Consider the following 21,276-nt stretch of genomic DNA (forward strand, 5'->3'; position numbering starts at 1 on the left):
GACGCACTCTGGTCGAGATATCTCGTAGCAGACGACGCGTCGCACACATCGACTTGACAGCTCACTCCGTATTTTCACGTGTCCCATCGCGCATCGCGTTGCGTAACTGGAGTCCGACTTCCAGGGAGGAGCTCCCCTTTTGCGGTGAGTAAGGACGTTCGCCGTGCTGGCTGGCTGGCGAGGGCATCGTTTTATCGCCATCGCCGTCGCTGTCGGTCATGCGGTTAACCGATCGACGGACGACGGACAGCTGATCGGACGCAGCGGTGATGTAGAAGCGGTCAGGCAGTCAGGCTGTTTTTGACATTGCCACGGGTTGCCGTTTACGGCCCGTTTATCGACGGCCAATTGGCCGCTGCCGGATGCGTTTCCCAGCCAATCGTAGCGATCGCTCAGCGCGATCGGGAGCGATCGCAGCCGGAAACCTGGCGCAATCTGTTACGACATCGCGAGGCATCTTCTCGCCTCGCTCAGAACGAATCGTCGCATTTCATTTGTCGCATTTCTCGACGCGACGCGACACTGCGACGGAACGGGATGAAATCGTCGTGGCCCGTTTCGTCGCTTCGATCGCACCTTTGTGCGAAACACCCGACGCCAGTTCTCAATGTCATCGCGTAATATAACGCAACATCTCGACCGTTTCGAACGCGCACGTACGATTCGATCGGACCTTGAAATGCACGAGCGTGTTTGCGCAAAGGGTTTCACCTTGCCGCAGCGTCAGGCCCATAAAAGCGCACACTCGTCGACGAAACGACGCAGATAAGATACATATTTATCATCTGAGTGACGTGTTTGAAAAATTCGACACAATTTTAGAAATTCACGACGCGCTCCGCGAACGACGTTATCGTGGAAATTTCGTATCGGATAAACAGCAAGCGGATACATGATTTGCATATTTCGTTTCTCCGTTCGATTCGTCATAAAGGTGAATAACGATAAAATCATTTCGTGCAAAAGTCATCAATTTCCGGCGATAATGTGCGCACGTCAGAGTAAATACATAAACGTCGCGTTACATAAACGATACGCGAGAGAAGTAACGTAACTGTTGCGCATGTATATTACACATATCTTTTTTTTCTTTTTTCTTTCTCTCTTTGGCAACGACAAATTCGATCGATCCGATTACGCGAACGACACGGCACTTCGGTTGTCTGAAAAACGGGATTTATGTAAGCGCGTTCGACGACTATCGGACAGGTTTCTGCTGCCCGCAGTAAAAATGAGAATTTAAAAAACGCCCGGGCAAGATGGCCATTCGCGCGCCGTGCGATCGTAGCGCAGGAGCGGCGGACGGTGTTCCCAGATCGAGGGAGAATCTCGCGTAAGCGTGACAAAGGCTGAAACGTTGTGTCCCGTCACGGGCGAGAAGTAACTTTTAATCGTTTATTCGTTTATTTAAATTTTCTCTCTTTGACCCATCGATGCGGCCATATTGAACTGTGACGTCAGAAGCGAGAAATCATGCGAATTTTTTCTTCGCGCTGTACATACGTCGCAGTAGATTAGTTCTCCGCTGACGGTATCATTTAGGGTGTCTCCGATCTGGTGGCGTGATCGAATGGCAAGTGGAAAAATAAGTCGAAAATGTAAACTACGAATCGAATGAGTGGAATAAAATTTTTTTGTACTTGACGTTGTTCTTGAGAAACATGACTTTGAAAATGAATTACAGATTGCATTTTTTTAAGCTTGAATGAGTTATACTAACACCTATTAAGATATAAAGAAATATTCCATTGCAGTACATTCTAGATATTTATTTTTTCTCTTTTCTCAATTCTCTTTTCTTATTTTTGTTAGTATTTTTTTAATTATTTTAAATAATAAAATATATATTTTATTTTTCTATTAATGCCTGTCAATGTATGACACAAAATACAAATTTAAGAAATGTAAAAATGTAATTATTTAAAAAAATGTAATTATATAATTCACCTTCTAACATTTATTTTCTCGAAAACATATATTTATATGAAAAGCTTTTATTTCATTTTTCACTTGTTTCCTCGCGAGGCATCATTCCGTTCATGTTCATTTTTACTAATATCTATTAATTTCAATCTCAGCTTAATTTTATTTTTTTGTCTAACTTTTAAAAGGAGATACTAAGTGAGTTAAACCGAGATTAAAATTAATCTACTTTGGCAGAAATAGACTTCAAAAACATTCATCTGTAGGTCAGTAAAACAATCCGTGTCAATCAGTAATTTATTCTATCAGATCCACGAATTCTTTTGTCCGTATCATACTGACGCATAATAACATTTCATACATTATCAGTTTCAAGAGGACAAAAGAGAAAAGAAGAGATTGCGAGAAAATCATTCGCACCCGCTAAGAGATACCTCGTATTGCGCACACCCGAATACGAGCCTGACGCGAAAACGCTCTCGCGATTGGTGGCGCGCGACGAGACACCGCATGGTGGGGGTATTCCTCCGTCGCGTACGTTGGTAACAGGTTTCCGAACGCTGCGAAAGACTTCCGCTGACTGGTTCGTGCGCGCGCGTGTGCGTGCCTGCCTGCCTGCGTGCCTGCCTGCCGTTGCCTTGTCTTGCCTGCGTGCTGGCTCGCTGGCGTATGACATTGGCGACGGGGGCGGAGCATTCCGCGGCCACCCAGTTCTAACCAACCCGAGGCTCGACCGTCGCCGTCGCATTCCGCCGAGTCTCCTGCAGTCAGTGCGCATCTCGGGACCGATCACACGTTGTGTAGCTTACTCTCGTCGATGCTCGGCAGCGTGTGTGCGTGCGTGCGAGCGTACGTGCGTGCATACGTGCGGACGTAGGTGCGCGCGTGCTTGCGTTCGTCGTTCGTTCGTTCCTCCGCTCATTCGTTCGTTCGTCGTTCGCCGTCGTACGTGTATGTGCGTGGCGTGTGTGCATTATACTACACTTCACCTCGGTTCTCTTGTGCGCCGTGGCGCGGCCACGAACGCTCTCGCTCTTCGCTCGGCTTGTGCCGTGTCCCCGTGCTCGTGCATGTGCCCGACGTCTGTGTGCAACGATAGGAAAACTAAAAAGCCGTCTCGTCTCGTCTCGTCTCCTCTCCTTGCATTGCGTTGCATTTCACCAGGCTGAGGGAGAGATTAAGATAGAGGGTATTGAAGTATCATTGTCTTCGTCGTCGTCGTTATCGTCATCATCACCATCATCATCGCCGTCGTCGCCGCGATGCCCTGGGCGTGTTTCTCCCGCATTCAGGTAAAAAGCATACTTGGTTCGTAACTCGTAACACTGTTTTCAAATCGAGTTCCTGACGAAAGCATCGACGGAGAGTGCGTGGGGTAAACGAAGCGGGTGGGAGGAAGAGCGCGCGGGGGGGGGGGGGGAACGTAGAGATACGGACGAGATGGGGTCTCTCGAAAGGGAGAGGGTGGGCGGGCAGGCAAGATTGCGGGGGAACGTGTGGATAAGGGCGAGGGGGATGAAGAGGGAAAGGAGAGGGCTTCTCTCTTTTTTGGAGGATTTCAACCTGAGGTCACGCAGAGCGGAGCGAGAGAGGCGAGCGCGTGCGGCTTGGAGTAGGACAAGGAAGAGTGGAAACCCGTCCTCCATTGCTCGATCGCGAGCAAATGGTTGCCCTCTCCACAAGTCTTTGTTACGATACAAATACGAGTTTGAGGCCCCCTGCATCAAGTTCCGCCTGCTCGTTGTTACCGCTGCTACTGCTGCTGCTGCTTTTGCATCAGAGTCGCGGTCTTTGTCGCGACTGAGCAATCCGTCAGACTCGCTGGGAGAAAAAGGGAAGGGGCTCCCCGCCGTGATGTCAACGGCACAATTTCGCGTCAGTCAATGATGATATCGGATGGACAGGCAGGCAGGCAGACAGACAGACAGACAGACAGACGAATGAGCCAGATCAGACGAAACCAGACTATCCACCCAGTCGACCAGCCGATCAGCTAATCGGCCGACCAATCGACCAACCAGCCAGCCGTCCAGCCAGCAAGCAAGCAGTCGTAGCGTTTGTTATGATTCTCAGTTCGTTACTATCTTCTCCGCTGCTGCGTGGGGGAAGCATTAATTGCGTATCGCGCCCCGCAGCCGTTTTATTTAGTCACGCTCTTGTTATCCGAGCGCATATGGCTCGCGCCGAGGCAGCAACCTTTTTTTTTCTCTCTTTTTCTTCCGTTTCCCTCTTTTTCTTGGAAATCACGTTGTCGATATCATTGCCAGCGTCGCGCCGCTGCCACTGCCACTGTTCCTCGGTTGCGATCGCGAGCGAAAAATATCGCTGCCAAGTTCGTTTAACGAACGCGGGGCATTTAAATCCTTTTGTGCGCTCATTCGAACGCGACACCTGATTGTCGCGCGATATAAACGAACAGCCCACTCGGATCTTGCCCGTCGCTGGCGAGTGGGTTTTGATGCCGTGTATGGTACACACACACACACACACACACACACACACACACATATATATATACTGTGTGCGGCGTGTATATACATATATGTGCATGTGTGCGCGCGCGGACTCGGCTGGATTTCGAGCGCGAGCGATAATCGAAAGTAAACGCTCGCTCCGCGACAGCGCCGTTAATGTTTTCCGCCAACAAAGGGGAAGACTCGCAACAAGAGGAAGGGAAAAATTCTAGCGTCTCTCGTGCGCGATGCGGATCGGAACGTGCTCCGATCCGATCCGATTCGGTACATCTGATTTCCAGGGACACCCGTTCCTCCTCCACCATTGTGTGTCGCTTTCGTTGCTTACGCATTGTACTTGAACGCAAATAAGAGCGTTACGTGGTACTCCCGACACAAGTGGCCTCCGACTTGGCTCAGTCGTCTCTAAGGATACGTCTGTTTGTCCCGAGGAAAGAAGATTAATTATTTAATTCTCGTGTCTCGCGAATTTTATTTATATGGACTATATTTTGTCTATCGATCTACACAATGTGCGAATAACGTCAAAAATTTATCGAAATCCTCTCGGGCTTTTGCTCAAGGTTAATAATTTTTAAATATTTACATATTTTTTTTCTCTTACATTTTTACGTGAAGCCATGTAAATCATCTACATCTTTTACAATCGCAATTAGGTGTAATATATTTAACATTTGGTTTTAATGATTAAAGGTATAACACTTTAATCAAATTTCTCTTTTACAGACAGAATAGTGGCATGAGTCGATTAATCTATGGCAGATCAACAAGATCAGTTGTCATCAGGGGGGTCTGTAGAGAAGGCCAGTGCTTCAGCAGACACCTCTAAACTTAGGGGGAAGAGCTCTAGTAGCGGCTCGAGTGGCTATAGAAAACGACAAAGTACTGGTGCAATCCCAGATAGTGTGGAAGAGAAGAGGCGTAGACAGATCACTGGCGACCCACAGGCATCTCAAGTTGACAGTAATACAGCGCACGCACATTCAATCGATTCTTCCAAGGGAGAAGGCAGGATCAGAGGTGAACGAAGAAGTCATGGAGCTGGCTTAGAATCTTATCCAGGTAATTAAGCACATTGTTATGTCGAACCAACAGTGTATTCTTTTTCTTTTTTTAACTGTCATCATTCTACATCTTGTTACATCATCACGTGATCTTGGCTTTTTCTCATCATTACATGGTATTTAATGTCCATTCCTATCAATGTAGATTAACCTCAATCTTCTATATTTTTCATTTTATATTTTTTATCTTTTTCTAATTATAAGAATTAAAACAAAATGAAGAGTAAATTAAACCGAAATTAAAGTCAATTTTTATTGCTACAAATGGACATTAAACTACAGACAATTAAATTTTTCTTTTTTTATTGTATTTTGGTTTTTTCTAATGTTTTATCTTTGATAATCTAAAATTTTTATTGTATACGTGTTGTCAAGTAAGAGATCATGTTGAAATATTATCACAACAGAAACCGACTGGAGATCACATCATAAGATTCATCAAGCCAGCTATAGCAGTAGTAGTGCAAGGGTGCGTAGTGCAGCAAGGACGAGTTTACCAGAATTAAATTTAACACCTACCGATTGTGTGGCATCGCGTACTCGTTCCCGTACACCACAAAACCCTCAAGCATTGACACAGGGAACCAGCAGTTACGATCTGTCACTTCCCAGTGGATACGGTAGCCGAAGGACAAGTACCTACAACAACTTAGTAGCTTCATCAAGTGCAACGTCGATCACTAGTCATCCATCCACATCGAGAGGAAGAGGAGGTTAGTATACACTTTTTCTATTGTAACATATCTCTTGATATTATCGATTACAAGATGTGATGTGTGATTTGCGTGAAGATACAATTTTGTTTTAAGATTGCTTACGTTAATTACATAATGTTGTATAATGTTGTATAATGACTCTTAAGATTAACAAGAAAATCTTCAAATCGAAATCTTTAATAAGTACATATTAATAAAGATTCGTTTCTTTTATGTATATGTATGATATTTTATTTTATATTTTGTGTTCTCTTTTTTTTTTAGTTTCTTAAGTAATATTAGCGAGACGGCATTCCTTAAATTAAAGCTATTTATTAAATAAATAATAAAAACTATTTATTAAAGATATTAAATATCATAATTAGATAGTTTTAAAAAATAAATTTTAATAAATTATATATCAATTATTTTTTATGTTACATTAAGAAATTTGGATATATTTTGAACGAAGGAAGTGAGTGTTCTATAAATAATTCATAACAAACGTTATAATATTAGATAATAAAAGGAGTTTTTTTAAATTTTTATATAATTACTAATATAGTTATGTGTGTGTTGAGATTACTCTGTTTATTTAAAGGAATGTTACATCTTTTTCATCTAATTTTATTTTAGCAAAAAAAAAAGATTAGTAGCAGATTTGATTTCTTTAAATTTGATTTCTTTAACAACGCATACAGATGAAGAAAGAACAAATTGTATAAACTAGGTAACATGTTAGCTTACATAAATCCGAACAAAAAGCTCTTTATGAAATATACACCTCCATATATTTGCACATGTACGCATTTGTTATATATTTCCGTTCTGTTATGTCTGCTAAGTTGTTAGCAGATTTTTATATCCATTTCTACTAATATATATTAATTTTAATCTCGATTTAATTTACTCTTTATTTCTTTTTATGAATTAAAAAAGATAAAGAGCAAATTAAATCAAGATTAAAGTTAAATCTAGAGTGGTAGAAATGGACATTAGAAAAATAATTTTTAAATATGATGACAGTATACAGAAATACATGATCTAGAACTCGCGCATTTTCTTCTACTGCGAGTGTCGATGTCACGATTATTTGCGATTATTATGACAAAATTTCATATGTAATACGTGTGTAAATGAAAGGGAGTGATTCGGTCATTAAGACGCAAAAAAAGTGTGAAAATGTTTGAGCTAGGAATATAATAAAATTTAGAAAGCGCAAGCTTTATCAAAATAAGAGTCATAGATCAGACTGTATCATTAGGCCAGAGGATGAGCGAATGTCTGGAAGGATTTGTGTCTGCTGTCAAAGCACTTTTTCCAATATCAACACAAACCTACCATCAAGAAGGTAAGCTTAAGGAGTACACACTCTTCGTACCACATTTTCTTCCCCTTATTTTCTCTTACAAATTTGCGAGTAGCTTAAACGAATATTTGAGTCATTGAACTCCATTCTGATCTTGTTCCTTATACATCCATTATGCAAGCATCATCACTATGCTATACTTAATATCAGGTAAACTTGTGTGTCAAGATCATTCATGCATGATATTAATTATGTAAATATATTTAGGGGGAAAACAATTCTTCTCCAATTTCTATGATGCTTATGTTCTATTAAATCTGATAATCATCATACATTAAACGAATACAATATTTAAAAATAAGTTATCATGACTTAACATAATGTCATTAGTAAATCTTTTGAAGTTTGTCATCTATGCACTGAACTTTTATTAATAATTTATATATAATTGGATATATTAAAGAATAAAAATATTTCCATGTCTATTATATAAAGAAAAATCTTTTTACAAACATTTTCGTAAAGTTATCTAACACATATCATACATTTCATACATTATAAACAGAATCTAAGTGAATTTAATAATAATTTAATAATTAGATAAAATATAATAAAAATTATATTGATATCAAAATTATTAATATTTAAATTTTTATATGTCGTGTTATACATCTATGTATTTTAATTTTAATAATAATATTCTGAATTTTATTATGTAATCTGATAAAATAGATATAATAGCATCTTCCAATTAACGATTCTTGTTGTTTCTTTACAACTCAGATTTGATCTATCTCAGCTTTTTTAAATTAAAAAAATTTGAAACAAGACATTCAGTACATTTTGTGTTATTAAAAAAATAATACAATTATAATATAAATGATCGCAACAAGTATCTCAAAATTTTGCGATTGTTTTTAATGAAATTGTTGTACCTATGTTGTTTTCTAGAAAATTTCTTATCGTGAATACCTTGCTCTCAAGATAACATGTTAAAATTAATGTCGGAAATCCCGTGGATAAGCAATATTTTATCACACAATTTTATATATACCATTACGAAGTTAACCTGTGATCTGTGATGTCTTTTAATATTTACTAGAAATAATAAATACAGTTAATAAATATGCTTACAAGTGTAATCAACAAAGTATTGTGTTCGGAAATTTTTTATGCTAATACTGATGTTCTTTAAACTAACATATTTTACAACATTTTTCTAAGAAATCTTGTAAAGATTGTATTGATATTGCTTTAATTAGAAATTTGTAATTAATACATTTCAGTCCTTCAAGAAAAACTTTTATCTTGTATGAGAACCAACTTTTATTGCGTAGTAGTACTGTTGTTATCAGACATTATCATTTATAATCATTAATCTTCTCTTTTACCTGCTAAGAAATTGGCTATTATGGAGTTTGGAATTAATATGAAGCATATAGCGATTATCTAGTTATATTTTCTTTGACAAAATTCATTATGTATAGTGTGCAAAAATATGTATCAAAAATTGCGCGCTTTGTTAGCTTTTCGATAACTTAAATATATTTTTCTTCATAAAATTTCTTAATATTTAAATTAGTACACATTAATAATTAAATCTTCACAATTTATGTAAAGTTATTTCGAGAAAAATGTCCTTGTTTTAAACGTATTTGATTTTGACAATTTTCAGCGCATAATCATGTGATTTACACCAAATGACTAGACCTGGATATAAATTCTGTTCTCATAAAACCGTTAATGTATCGTGTCTAAAATTGAAAGACTAAAAATTCCTTTCTTTTCAACATTCGCTTCAGTACAAATTATTTATACTTATTACCATAACAATAATGTGGGTCTTCAGACATCAGAGATTTATATGTGGGATAACGTGCATAAATCCGTGTCTTCTTAATATATCATGGATGACCGGCACAATGCCTTCCGGAAACTGGGGTCAATGCATGATATTATCAAGCACATTATTGGCTCCTCGTTCACTACCTGATGGCAGAAGTGAAAATAGTTCTCTGTTTATAGGCAAGAGTTCAAGTTTCTCTCCTGTTCGATATAAGCCACGTGTCTGTAAGTTGAAAATTGCCAGAATGAAATTTATATAAAATAAGCGCATTTCCTTTGTGAATAACCGTTATATTTTATCTGTTGTTAGCATTTAAACAATACCGGTACTTGTCTTAATATCACGGTTTCTCCGTGTCTTGGAAGAAGCGTGCTAACGTTGCCAAATTATGTTGGCGTAAACTTATAAGATGTTTACATGCTAGACAATTTTATAGAAAAAAATTATTGTAAAATTGCTTGATTTTAAATGATTAAACAGATATCTATTTTCACAATCGATAGGCAAAATTGTATACAAATCTGCATGAAATATCATGATAGAAATCATACATCACTCACGATTATCAAACTTGCGAAAATGTTTGACTTTTATAATCGTGCACGAAATAAGACTTTTATTCTTTTTTTTTGTTTTTTGTGAAAAATATTTTACACATGTGTATCGGAAATATAAATATTAAAAAATGTCGCATACTATACTTGTACTATCAACTTTAACATCCATGTGAAAGTCTGCGCGCAGTTAGACAACCACACGCAACATATCTCGATCTGATCTTTGTCTTATGTATCTCAATGATGGTGTGACATTTGGCTATTTTAGATTCGAAATCTCACGGTGCGACCTGTAACGCAACGAGTAGCAGTACGAGTAGTCAAGTTCTGGGTGTCAAGTCCAGCATCAGAGTGGGTAACGCAGCAAGTAACTCTGTGGAGAGTGGTGGGGGGGCGTTGGCACATGACGGGGCAGGCACGAGTGGCATCGCGTCAACGGCCACTGCCAATCTACCTGTGTCTGCCACCGTTTCTGCCAACCCTACACACCCTCATTCTACACACAAGCACCTGCTACGCTCTCGTGCGAAAGCTTCGGGTGAACAACCCAAAGAACTGCCATCCAGCAACAAGACTTCATCGAAACATCACAAGAAAGACACTACAACGGGTTCCTGCTCGAGTTCTAGGTAGCTTGGAAATGCTCCTATTTTTTCCGAATTTTTAGTTATAAATTTGGCCACGAGATCTTACGTAATCCGTTAACGAATAATAATGATATTTGGCTGGCATCATTACAGACATCGCTCCTCATCACGTGTGAGGAAGCCAGTGGTGGAGAGCAGCTCCGGTGGATTGGGCAGTGTGATGTCAGGCAATGACTCTATCAGCGCAACATCGGTATCATCCTCAATTCCGAGCAGTCAGTTAGTCTCAACCACAGGTGAGGAGGAGTCGGCATCAACTGCGACATCTGCCACAGGTTAAATGCCATTAATGTCTAAGCTTAATAAATAATGAATAAGCTTTATTGTAACATATATAATATTTTAAATCACATTGCTTAAAATGTCAATTTTCTATTTGTACATGAAGCCAGTGGAGGACCATCTGGAATGTCAGGAACAACTGGTGATAGCGAGAGCGATGATGGAGAAGTTGGACGATTACAAGCTTTGTTGGAAGCTAGAGGTCTACCACCTCATGTGTTTGGTGCATTAGGTCCTAGAATGCAACACTTACTTAATAGAAGCATGGGTGCAAGTTCTGGTATAAAAATAAAAATTAATATTCTTTTGGTGTATCGTAATTTTTGAAATTGTTTTACAATTAATGTTGCTGACAATCTACAAATTCGCAAATCTTTTAATCCGTTACATTATTTATATTCATTATTTATATTTATATATTTAATATTGTTATATGCTGATTCTTAAATTAATAATATTTTCAGCTGCTAAGGCACAACAATTGCTAGCTGGCTTACAAGCTGTCGAGGATGAAGGAGAGCAATTACAAGCAGTAATGAACATGGGAGAGATTCTTGTAATGGGCAACGAAGATACACTGACCGGTTTTCCTGTCAAGCAAGTGGTTGCAGCTTTAATTAATTTATTGGGAATCGAACATAATTTTGCAATAATGACTCACGCGTGTCGTGCTCTTACGTATATGATGGAGGCATTGCCACGATCGTCTACAGTTGTAGTGGATGCAGTGCCGGTGTTCCTGCAAAAACTCGAATCGATCGAGTGTATGGACGTAGCTGAACAATGTTTGACAGCATTAGCCATGTTGTCACGCAGACACAGCAAAACAATTTTACATGCGGTATGTATACATGTTCTATCTAACTTGCATACAATATCGCAGTTTTTTTTTTCGATTCATTTATTTTGATTATCTTCATTGTCTTTCTTAGATCCATTATTATAATTAATTCAATTTTATATAAAGCAATTTTATATAAAGAATCTTTTATTATAAAATCATCAAAAAGTCCACTACTCTCTTAAAAATTTTATGTTAAATATTTTTTATAAAATATATTGATTTTTTGGGGTAATTTTATATCTAATTTTATATATTTTTTATATAAAATGTGTATGTATATGTATGTGTGTGTGTGTGATTCTGACAGCAATTTGCGGTACACACACACACATGCGTTGTACACACATTATACACACATACACACACACATACACACACATATATATATATACACATATATATATATACATATTTTATTTATTTTTATTTATACAAAATTATAAGATATTGTATATTAATATCTTTAATTATTAAAAGTTTTTAATTATTACTTAGAAAAATAAAGATGATTTTTATTTTATTATAAAGATGATTTCTAAAGCAACTCTGCATAGAGAAAAGATATTTATTATTACTATAAGATATATTTGTTTCAAAATAAAATAACTTTGATTGGAAAATATTATATTCTTAATAATGACGATATGTCAAATGTTTTAATTAGAACATTTTTTTCTATCATTTTATCCGGTTTTATGATAATTTATATAAATAATAAAGTAAATTTAATTTAATATCTTAATATTTTATTTTCAGGGTGGGGTATCAGCCTGTTTGAAATTTGTTGATTTTTTCAACATCACGGCACAACGCGCAGCGTTAACAATTACCGCAAATTGCTGTCAGAATCTTCATCCTGATGATTTTCATTTAGTAGTGGATAGTTTACCATTATTAACGAGCAGATTGACAAATCAAGATAAAAAAAGCGTCGAGTGTGTGTGTCAAGCATTCAGTCGATTAGTTGACAGTTTCCAACATGATCCCGTAATGTTACATAAGATTATCAATGCCGAACTCCTACAAAATCTGCAACAACTGGTACGTGTGATTATATCTGTCAAATTGTTGATGTTAGAATTTAATTTTTACTCTCAATATTTGTTTATTATTGGTTACAGCTTATGATTACGCCACCGGTTAACAGCACTAACAATTTCATAACTGTATTACGAATGCTTTCTGTGATATCGAATCGCTGTCCCGATTTGGCACAGTTGTTGCTGCAACAAAATATAGCTTTCACGTTAAGTTATCTCCTAACCGGATCTCTGGAGGTCAAAACAGAAGATGTAGAGTTGGTGCCACGTACACCACAGGAATGGTTCGAAATTACATGTTTAATCGAGGAGCTTATGCCTCCGTTACCAACAGATGGAATATTCAGTGTAAATAGCTTACTCGAAAGGACCAGTAATCAACAGGAGACTGTCCAGTGGGAATGGCGCGACGAAAGACAATGTTCCCATCCGTTCAGTACTATAGATTCTAGAATTATCGAGGTAATGTCTATCGTTTGGATATTTTGATACAATTGAACACTTTTAATCGACAAGCAAGTACGAGATACGAGTTAATTGTTAAATGAACATTTTAGATGGCGTTTCAAAATGGCGAAGACGAGATATGCCTTACCTCTTTAGGACGAACTTACACTATAGATCTGACTGTGATGAAACAAATTAACGAAGATATAGGAATGGCAAGAAGTATATTTCGGAGAGTTAACGCCAATCCCACTGAGGGGAAAAGTCCAACTTGCTCATCTAGGTAGATATTATATTTGCGAAAATGTCTTTTAAAATTAAAAAAAATTCATCCATTATTTATGTTATTAATTTTAGTATGGATGTTGTGCCTCCGGTAATTGAAACAAACGAATGGCTAGTGTCTTTTATTCGAACTTTGTTCTCTGTACTATATGAAGTTTATAGTAGCTCAGCCGGTCCTGCCGTAAAATGCAAATGCCTCCGAGCTCTTCTTCGTATGGTGTATTATGCTTCAACTGATTTACTTAAGGTAAAGCGAGATATCAAATAATTACATTGCTCGATAACATCTGCAATATATATTTCATGTACATGTTTTTTTTATTAGGATGTTTTAAAGAATCAAGTGGTTTCGTCACACATAGCTGGTATGTTAGCATCGCAAGATTTACGTATAGTTATCGGAGCTCTTCAAATGGCGAGTATCCTGATGAAGAGATTGCCGCAAGTGTTTGGGGTTCATTTTCATCGTGAGGGCGTACTACATCAAGTTCGTCAATTAGCAGATCCCGAAGTACCTCTCGGTGTTTCACCACCCAAGTGCCCTTCTGGTAAATCATCTTATTATCATCCTCACATATTGCCTTTCGTTATGCATTCAAATGTGTCTTTACATGACTGTACATGTAATATATACTGTATCTGTACGACATTTTACATTATATTTAGGTACATCATTACCAAGCCCACAGCCAGGTCCGTCTAATACACCACTTTCTTCCACCACAATGTTGTCTTCTAGTAGTGCCACGTCTCCGGTTGTCTCTCCATCCTCGAACGGTAACATATTATTTGGCGCAATCGCGTCGCCATGCCAGTATAAACCAAATATCAGTGCTTCACTGGAACCACACAGAACAGAATTAAGCAATAGCGTAGAAGAAGCGAGTACACCTCAAAGTGCTCATCTGTTAGTATAAGATGTCTTTATCGATCTGTTAATCGTTTCTTAAATAACGTTAACAGTGTTGTGTTCATGAATTGTGTTTGTGTTTATTATTAGAAGAATCGGTGACGTGCTGAAGAAGAAACGACAGAATAAGAAGGGTCGTTTCTCGAGATTGGGAGGTGCCACTACGCCACAGCAAACACAACAGCCGGAATCTCTATTTACCGGTTTTACCCCGAAGAATAATCGGTTTTTGGGGAACCTTAATCCGGCTAAATGGGGCCGGAAATCATCCTCGTCCAGCACTAGCAGTGACAAGAGAGACTCGAGTTCGTCCACTAATCTGTCGAAACCACCAAGTAATCCGAGCTTAACTGGTGGGAATCGAGATAAAGCTAAAGCATGGGTGCGTGAGCAAGCAGCCCAATTTCTGGCGAGATATCAGGACGACGCACCTTGCTCGCATCCGGCTTTAACGGTTCTCGCTCGATTAACTGCTGCAATACAGCGATTGCAATCAAATGTAAGTATTATTGTGTAAATATGTTGTATTACATTTACTTATTACATTTCATATTTTATCTTTAATAACGAATTCGGCATGTATATATTGATTGTTCCAGTCTATAACGATTATTAAATATAAATTATCAAAGTGTAAAAGCATAATACAAGGATTTTGAGCGACAAATATTTAATATAGTGTACTAAAAATAAGATTATTATAACATTAAATATTTTATCAAGACATTTATGTTTTTTTAAATGTTGAGCATTTTATCAATTAAGATTTACATTTACATTTCTATATAATAATATAAATAATTTCATGCATCTATGTAGAATGCAAATGGAATGAATTCGCTATATAACGTATAACATTACAACCATTTGTATCTATCAATTTTTATAATTCGGAAATATATTCGCAGGAATTGGATGAGATGTTGTCAGCACTAACGGAATTACGAGACATAGTTCTTGAGAGTGATATATCGCCGTTTGAAATGAATTACAGTGGCCTTATTAAGGCTCTGTTGAACTACCTCACTACTACAGATGCACCAGGCAATCGTTACGACCGTCTTCGTATGTTTTGGAAATTGTTTGCGGAGTCTACTGTAAGTAGGACCGATCTCTTTATCATTTTGAACGTGCGAATAATCCTGGCTATTTTACAGATGCAACAAAATAACGATATTATGGATCTTAATCCTGGGGCGTTTGGTGCTTTGGTAACGAAGTTGAATAGTTGTGTTGCACAGCTCGAACAATTCCCAGTAAAAGTTCACGATTTACCCGCGGGTTCTGGCGCTGGACGTGGGGGCACCAGTGCTCTCAAGTTCTTCAACACACATCAACTTAAGGTAATTGATCGCACATTCCGCTTCAACTCACGCAAATGATAAATGCTATAATATAAATATGTCATCGGATTATGCAGTGTAATCTTCAACGGCATCCAGATTGTAATAACTTGAAACAGTGGAAGGGCGGTACTGTAAAAATAGATCCTCTTGCGTTGGTACAAGCAATTGAACGTTATTTGATGGTACGTGGATATGGCAGAATACGGGACGCCGATTCGATGGTCAGCGATGACGACAATAGCGAGGATGATATTGACGATACTTTGGTATATATTTTTCTATTAGAATATCTATTTTTAGAGAAAACCGATAAAATTAGCGCGACCGATTACGTTTATTTCTTTCTTTTTCAGGCGGCAGTCGTGATAAGTCAAGGACCGCCTAAGCATAAACTTCAGTTTTTAATCGGCGACGTGGTTTTGCCTTTCAACATGACGGTTTATCAAGCTGTCAGACAGTTTGGATGTTCCGGAGTGGATCATTCCGAGGCAGAAGCCGATAGTGAACCACCGCTTGGACACGATGCAGTATGGGTACAAACCCATACGATATATTACAGGTACTATCAATCATCTGAAATACAAGCGGGAAACATAATCATTTTTTTCTTTCTTTTTTATTTTTCAAAATCATACATCGTATATTAATATGTAACTTACGAATTTTTTGCGGATTTTTAAAGAAAATTCAATATCTCCTTAAAATAAATAATTAAGTCAAAGCGTTATTATCTAAATATTAAGTATCTTTTTTTCATAATTAAAAAACATTAAGGAAGGATTCTAGTCTAGAGCGCACAAAAATAAGACTAAATTAGGAATTCTTTTTGAGAAAAATCTGATAATTCCGATCAAATTGAAATTTTATATACAATTAATAGAAAAATACAATTTTTTGTTGTAATATTTTGTTAAATTAGTAATTAACTTGTGATTAATTTTCTTTTTCCTCCGAATTTAAGTTTTTTGTCTTTTTTAACATTTTGAAGTCATATCCGTTTCTCGACTGTTTTACTTGTTCTAAGAAAGAAAAGTAATCCTGAAAAAGTTATTACCGGACTACCTGTTGGGCGCAGCGCTGCCTTCGAATGCATAAATTTTATCGTACGCCGCAACCTGATGCTCCGTAACTCCATTATTTTCGAATATCGAAAATTGATTTTTTTGAAGATTAGAATACCTCTAGATTAGAATACCTCTTTAAAATTCTTTAATTTTACTCGAAATTTTGAATGAAAATATCTGGAAAATCCGGGAATTCTTTTATATTTGAATAAACATTGTGATAAATATTTTATTCTTTCTGAATGCAGACCAGTACCAGAAGAGGATACCGTAACTTCTCCAAAATCAGGATCAAGTTCACAGGGTAATAGCAGAAAGGGCAAGGGAAAAAGTACAAAGATTAGTTCGAAGAGGAAAGAAGATAGTCTCTGGCTAGAAGGCACGGTTCCGCTTCAACACTGTCCTCTTGCGCCATATTTATCTCCCATCTTGCCACCCTCGGTAACCATCACAGATGCTTCTCTTGATGGATTGTGTCTATTGCGGCTTTTGCACGCTCTCAATCGCCATTGGGGTATACTATTTCCTCATCTGAAAAGCATGAGTCTACTGTCACCCCAGGATTTCATCAACAATAAGATTGCTGCAAAAGCTAGCAGACAACTGCAAGATCCATTGGTGATCATGACTGGAAACTTACCATCTTGGTTACAACAGATCGCATCTGTTTGGTTAGTCGAACAGATTAGTTATTAATGTATCCAATTTTCTTATAAGAAAATTATTCTTATTTCTTATAAGGAATTAATTATAAGGAATATATTTGTAATAAATAATTCAATTTTTTTTTCTAGTCCTTTTCTCTTTCCCTTCGAGACGAGGCAGCTCTTGCTATATGCTACGTCATTTGATCGTGATCGAGCGCTGCAACGTCTCTTGGATTCCGCGCCAGAGCTTTCGGGATCGGATAGTCAGGAACGTGTTACACCACGCTTAGAGCGAAGGAAAAGAACTATTTCGAGAACAGACATTCTCAAACAAGCAGAGCAAGTGATTCAAGACTTAGCCTCTAATAAGGCCTTACTCGAAGTGCAATATGTTAATGAGGTTAGTCACTTTTACGCACGTCTTCAAGAAATCAATCAATTTTGTTGCAAGTCTCTAAGATATATTTGACGATATTTGGCGTATTACAGGTCGGTACTGGTCTCGGTCCAACTTTAGAATTCTACGCTCTAGTCTCCAAAGAACTGCAACGCGCTGATTTAGACTTGTGGCACGGCAGTTCGAATCCCACCGAAAACGGATATGTTAATTCTTTGAATGGGCTCTTCCCAACGCCAATCCCATGGACCACTAAAGTATCACATCTAGCAAAGTTGAAGACCAAGTTCAAATTCCTTGGGAAATTTATGGCGAAGGCGATATATGATTCCAGAATGGTAAAAATCAACGTTGCGCAAAATTTTCCCAAACTTTTTCTTAATTGTGTCTTTAACATTGTTAATTGGTGCTCTTTTAGTTGGACTTGCCATTTAGTTTAACTTTTTACCGCTGGTTACTGGGAGAGGAGCATACGCTTACATTAGCGGATCTGGCGTATGTATGTCCCGACGTGTATCGTACTCTTAGCAAACTTCAAGAGGTCGTGAGGAAGAAGGAAGTTATGGAAAAAGATCAGACACTGCGCCCGCACGAGAAAGTGCAATTAATCGAGGCTCTCGATTTAGACACGTGCCCGATTTCCGAACTGGGTCTTATATTCGAATTGCCGGGTTATGAGAATATTGAATTGCGAAAAGGCGGCAGCGAGATATCCGTAACTATTCACAACCTGGATCAATATATTAAGGTAAATGTATCGTTTGACATTTCTCTTTGTCGATATCGGTCGAGAAATCATAATGGTAATCACGCGATTTCTGTAATATTTCAGTTAGTGGTACACTGGTTCTTATACGAAGGAGTGTTCAGACAAATGGAGGCTTTCCGGGAAGGTTTCGAATCGGTATTCCCTCCGTCGCAACTAAGATTATTTTTCCCGGAAGAGTTGGAGGCGGTATTCTGCGGCCACGCACAAACCGGTGGACAGTGGGACGTGAAAACTCTTGCTGAATGCTGCAGAACCGATCACGGTTACACACCGGATTCGCGAGCCATTCGTTTTCTGTTCGAAGTCATGTCTAAGTACAACAGCGAGGAGCAGCGACAATTCATTCAGTTCGTCACTGGTTCGCCACGCTTGCCCGTTGGAGGTATGTATTCGATTCTCATTTTTCACTTACAAGTGAAAAAGATTAAAAGACATTAAAGTAACACACTTGTTATCTTATAGGTTTTAAAAGCTTAACGCCCCCGTTAACAATAGTCCGCAAAACCTTTGATCCATCTATGAAGACGGATGATTTTCTACCATCGGTAATGACTTGTGTTAATTACCTAAAACTGCCTGATTATACCACTTTGGAAATAATGCGGGAAAAGTTGCGGATAGCCGCGCAAGAGGGTCAGCATTCGTTTCATCTCTCCTAGAAACGGATGGAAGATCGGCATCTCATTTTCTCCTTTATACTTGTATTATTCAGACCGAGAATTATCCGAACTTTGATTAAGGTCTACGTGAAATTACGTATGTATGAAATGACGTATGTTGCCAGTGTGCAAATCTAACGTGATAAATAATGATTTTAATTGTCATATGAATTTATTTTTCTCGGAAAAAATTCACCGGAATAACGATATTGCTCTTTTTTTTGGTGTTTATATCTTTGCTTACCAATTTGGATTGTGATATATTTTTATCAGGAAGAAAAGTGCAAAGCATAATTAACCGAACCGTGTGAGTTAACGCTCTCGCGACGCTACGAACCGAGTGGCTTGCGAGCGACCTCGTTTTAGAGAAAAGAAACTTATCTTCAGTGTGTTACAATAAAAAAAAGAAAAGATTGTAAATATAGTTTAATATACGCAAGTCGATATAAATACTTTATATGATAGTAATGAAAAAAAAATAATATTGCTATGAAACACTATACTAATTGAACATAATATAGCCCGAAAGCGAGAAAGAAAGAAAGGAGGACGTTTACTAGACATAAGTAAATTTTATATCAGTGATGCGTTAAAAAAGCATCGCCATACGCCAATCCCCGTGATCGCGGGAGAAATAAAAATTCACGAGCTAAAAATCAGCAAGAAGAGACGCGCACGCCCGCGACGAAGGCGCGCGAGCGCGTGTCTTACTGTCCGGAAGCAACGTTATTTCCAGACACACACATACACACACACACACACACACACACAACAAACAAACAAACACAACACATATATATATACACAAATACAATATCGTGTCTCTCGTTATTGTTCTTTATTTTATAATCGATCTCTTCGTGCTCATCGCTTTTTATGTTCCAAGGACCGAGAACGCGAAGCGCGAATCATGTCGTGTGTGTGTGTGTGTGTGTGTGTGTGTGTGTGTGCGTGTGTGTGTGTGTGTGTGTGCGTGCGTGCGTGCGTGCGTGTATGTATGTATGTGCACACCTAATTTTTAAGTTCAATCAGTGTGTAATGTTCATCAATATTATTTGATATTTTTATTGTAAGTGAATCTAGCCCAATCGTTACTTTATTTAGCTGCATAAGAGTGCAACTCGGAATCGCCAGAATCGCCGTCATGACATACGCGTGAATCAAAGGGGAATTCCGATATCCATTTACTTACAGGCAAATCGTCGTATTTAGGGGAAAAGAAAAAGAAAAAAAAAGAAAAGAATTGTAAGAGAATTGTATGATACGAAATAGAACGGATATAAAGTAAGTGAAGCTGGTGTATCAAATGGATAATACAAGGTACATTACTTTCTTATATCGCTGCAGAAATGCGGAGTCTATATGAAAACTGTGTGTGAGGAAGAGTGTGTGAAGTAATCTACAAATGCTGAGAGATATGTTTGTTTCAAGTTTTATATCTTTAAATTTCGTGTATAACATACATTCGACGTTTCCTTGATTTTGTTGTGTTCTCTAGGAAAATGAATGAGAAAATTGGAAAGTCGCGTACTTCTATTGGCTACAATCGTAATTTATTTATATCATTGTTATAAAAAAACGTAAATTTTATTTTTGTTTTCTCTTTTTTTTTTCGAGATACATTGTACGCTGACATGTCGCTGTATCTTATCTATATTTATATATTATCACAGTTATGTTTTCAAAGCGTTTGCATTATTTTTTATTAGAACTTTTCAGTTACTTTTTATCAGAATTTTGTATGATGACGAATCGCGAGTGTAGTATATTAATTATACGCAGAAAAATCAAGGAATACGCAAGGAGGACGCAAGGAAGACTTGATAGATGCATCATTATAAAGTGTGTAATAGTTCAGGATACGCGATCCAAACCTATGTCATGAATATTATAAACAGAAGATATATTTATATCGATTCAGTAGTATAAACGAATTTTACTTTATTTACATTGGAAGATTTTTGTTTATTTTTTTTCTTTAAAAGCCTTCAATAAACATACAGGTATCACATAAATTTACTAACCAAAGGAATGTACTTTCGCATCAAACGCATCAAACGAAACACATCAA

At 37.7% G+C, this 21,276-nt stretch overlaps 1 protein-coding gene across 5 annotated transcripts; it reads left to right on the forward strand.

The window, feature by feature from the left end:
- The first annotated feature begins 3 nt into the window (after positions 1-3).
- Positions 4-21,161, forward strand: ctrip (E3 ubiquitin-protein ligase ctrip). 5 transcript variants are annotated; one of them, XM_089075096.1, is made up of 25 exons: positions 4-144; positions 5,124-5,459; positions 5,869-6,174; positions 7,421-7,507; positions 10,137-10,497; positions 10,609-10,790; positions 10,904-11,077; positions 11,262-11,638; positions 12,398-12,682; positions 12,763-13,143; positions 13,239-13,411; positions 13,486-13,660; positions 13,739-13,961; positions 14,080-14,320; positions 14,414-14,822; positions 15,232-15,420; positions 15,481-15,666; positions 15,744-15,935; positions 16,023-16,228; positions 16,982-17,404; positions 17,528-17,780; positions 17,870-18,115; positions 18,196-18,525; positions 18,610-18,928; positions 19,009-21,161. In XM_089075096.1, exons 2-25 carry the CDS (start codon positions 5,153-5,155, stop codon positions 19,203-19,205), a joined length of 6,222 nt encoding a protein of 2,073 aa, XP_088931222.1. In that variant the 5' UTR covers positions 4-144; positions 5,124-5,152; the 3' UTR covers positions 19,206-21,161. The 5 variants fall into 5 exon arrangements, with proteins under 5 accessions (XP_088931222.1, XP_088931224.1, XP_088931221.1 ...); XM_089075098.1 differs by lacking the exon at positions 4-144 and adding an exon at positions 2,446-3,215 and having other exon boundaries at positions 10,609-10,751; XM_089075095.1 differs by lacking the exon at positions 4-144 and adding an exon at positions 2,447-3,215.
- Positions 21,162-21,276: the final 115 nt, after the last annotated feature.

This window comes from Pogonomyrmex barbatus, unplaced genomic scaffold, assembly GCF_055798465.1.
Source record: "Pogonomyrmex barbatus isolate J1 unplaced genomic scaffold, ASM5579846v1 scaffold18, whole genome shotgun sequence".
In the NCBI taxonomy this organism is placed as follows: Eukaryota; Metazoa; Arthropoda; class Insecta; order Hymenoptera; family Formicidae; genus Pogonomyrmex; species Pogonomyrmex barbatus.

Bases quoted from the DNA above. Each gene is read 5' to 3' on its own strand.
- ctrip (XM_089075096.1), top strand. From the start codon at position 5,153: ATGGCAGATCAACAAGATCAGTTGTCATCAGGGGGGTCTGTAGAGAAG. The intron at 15,667-15,743 runs GTAATTGATCGC...CGGATTATGCAG, and splicing joins TCAACACACATCAACTTAAG to TGTAATCTTCAACGGCATCC. The intron at 18,526-18,609 runs GTAAATGTATCG...GTAATATTTCAG, and splicing joins ACCTGGATCAATATATTAAG to TTAGTGGTACACTGGTTCTT.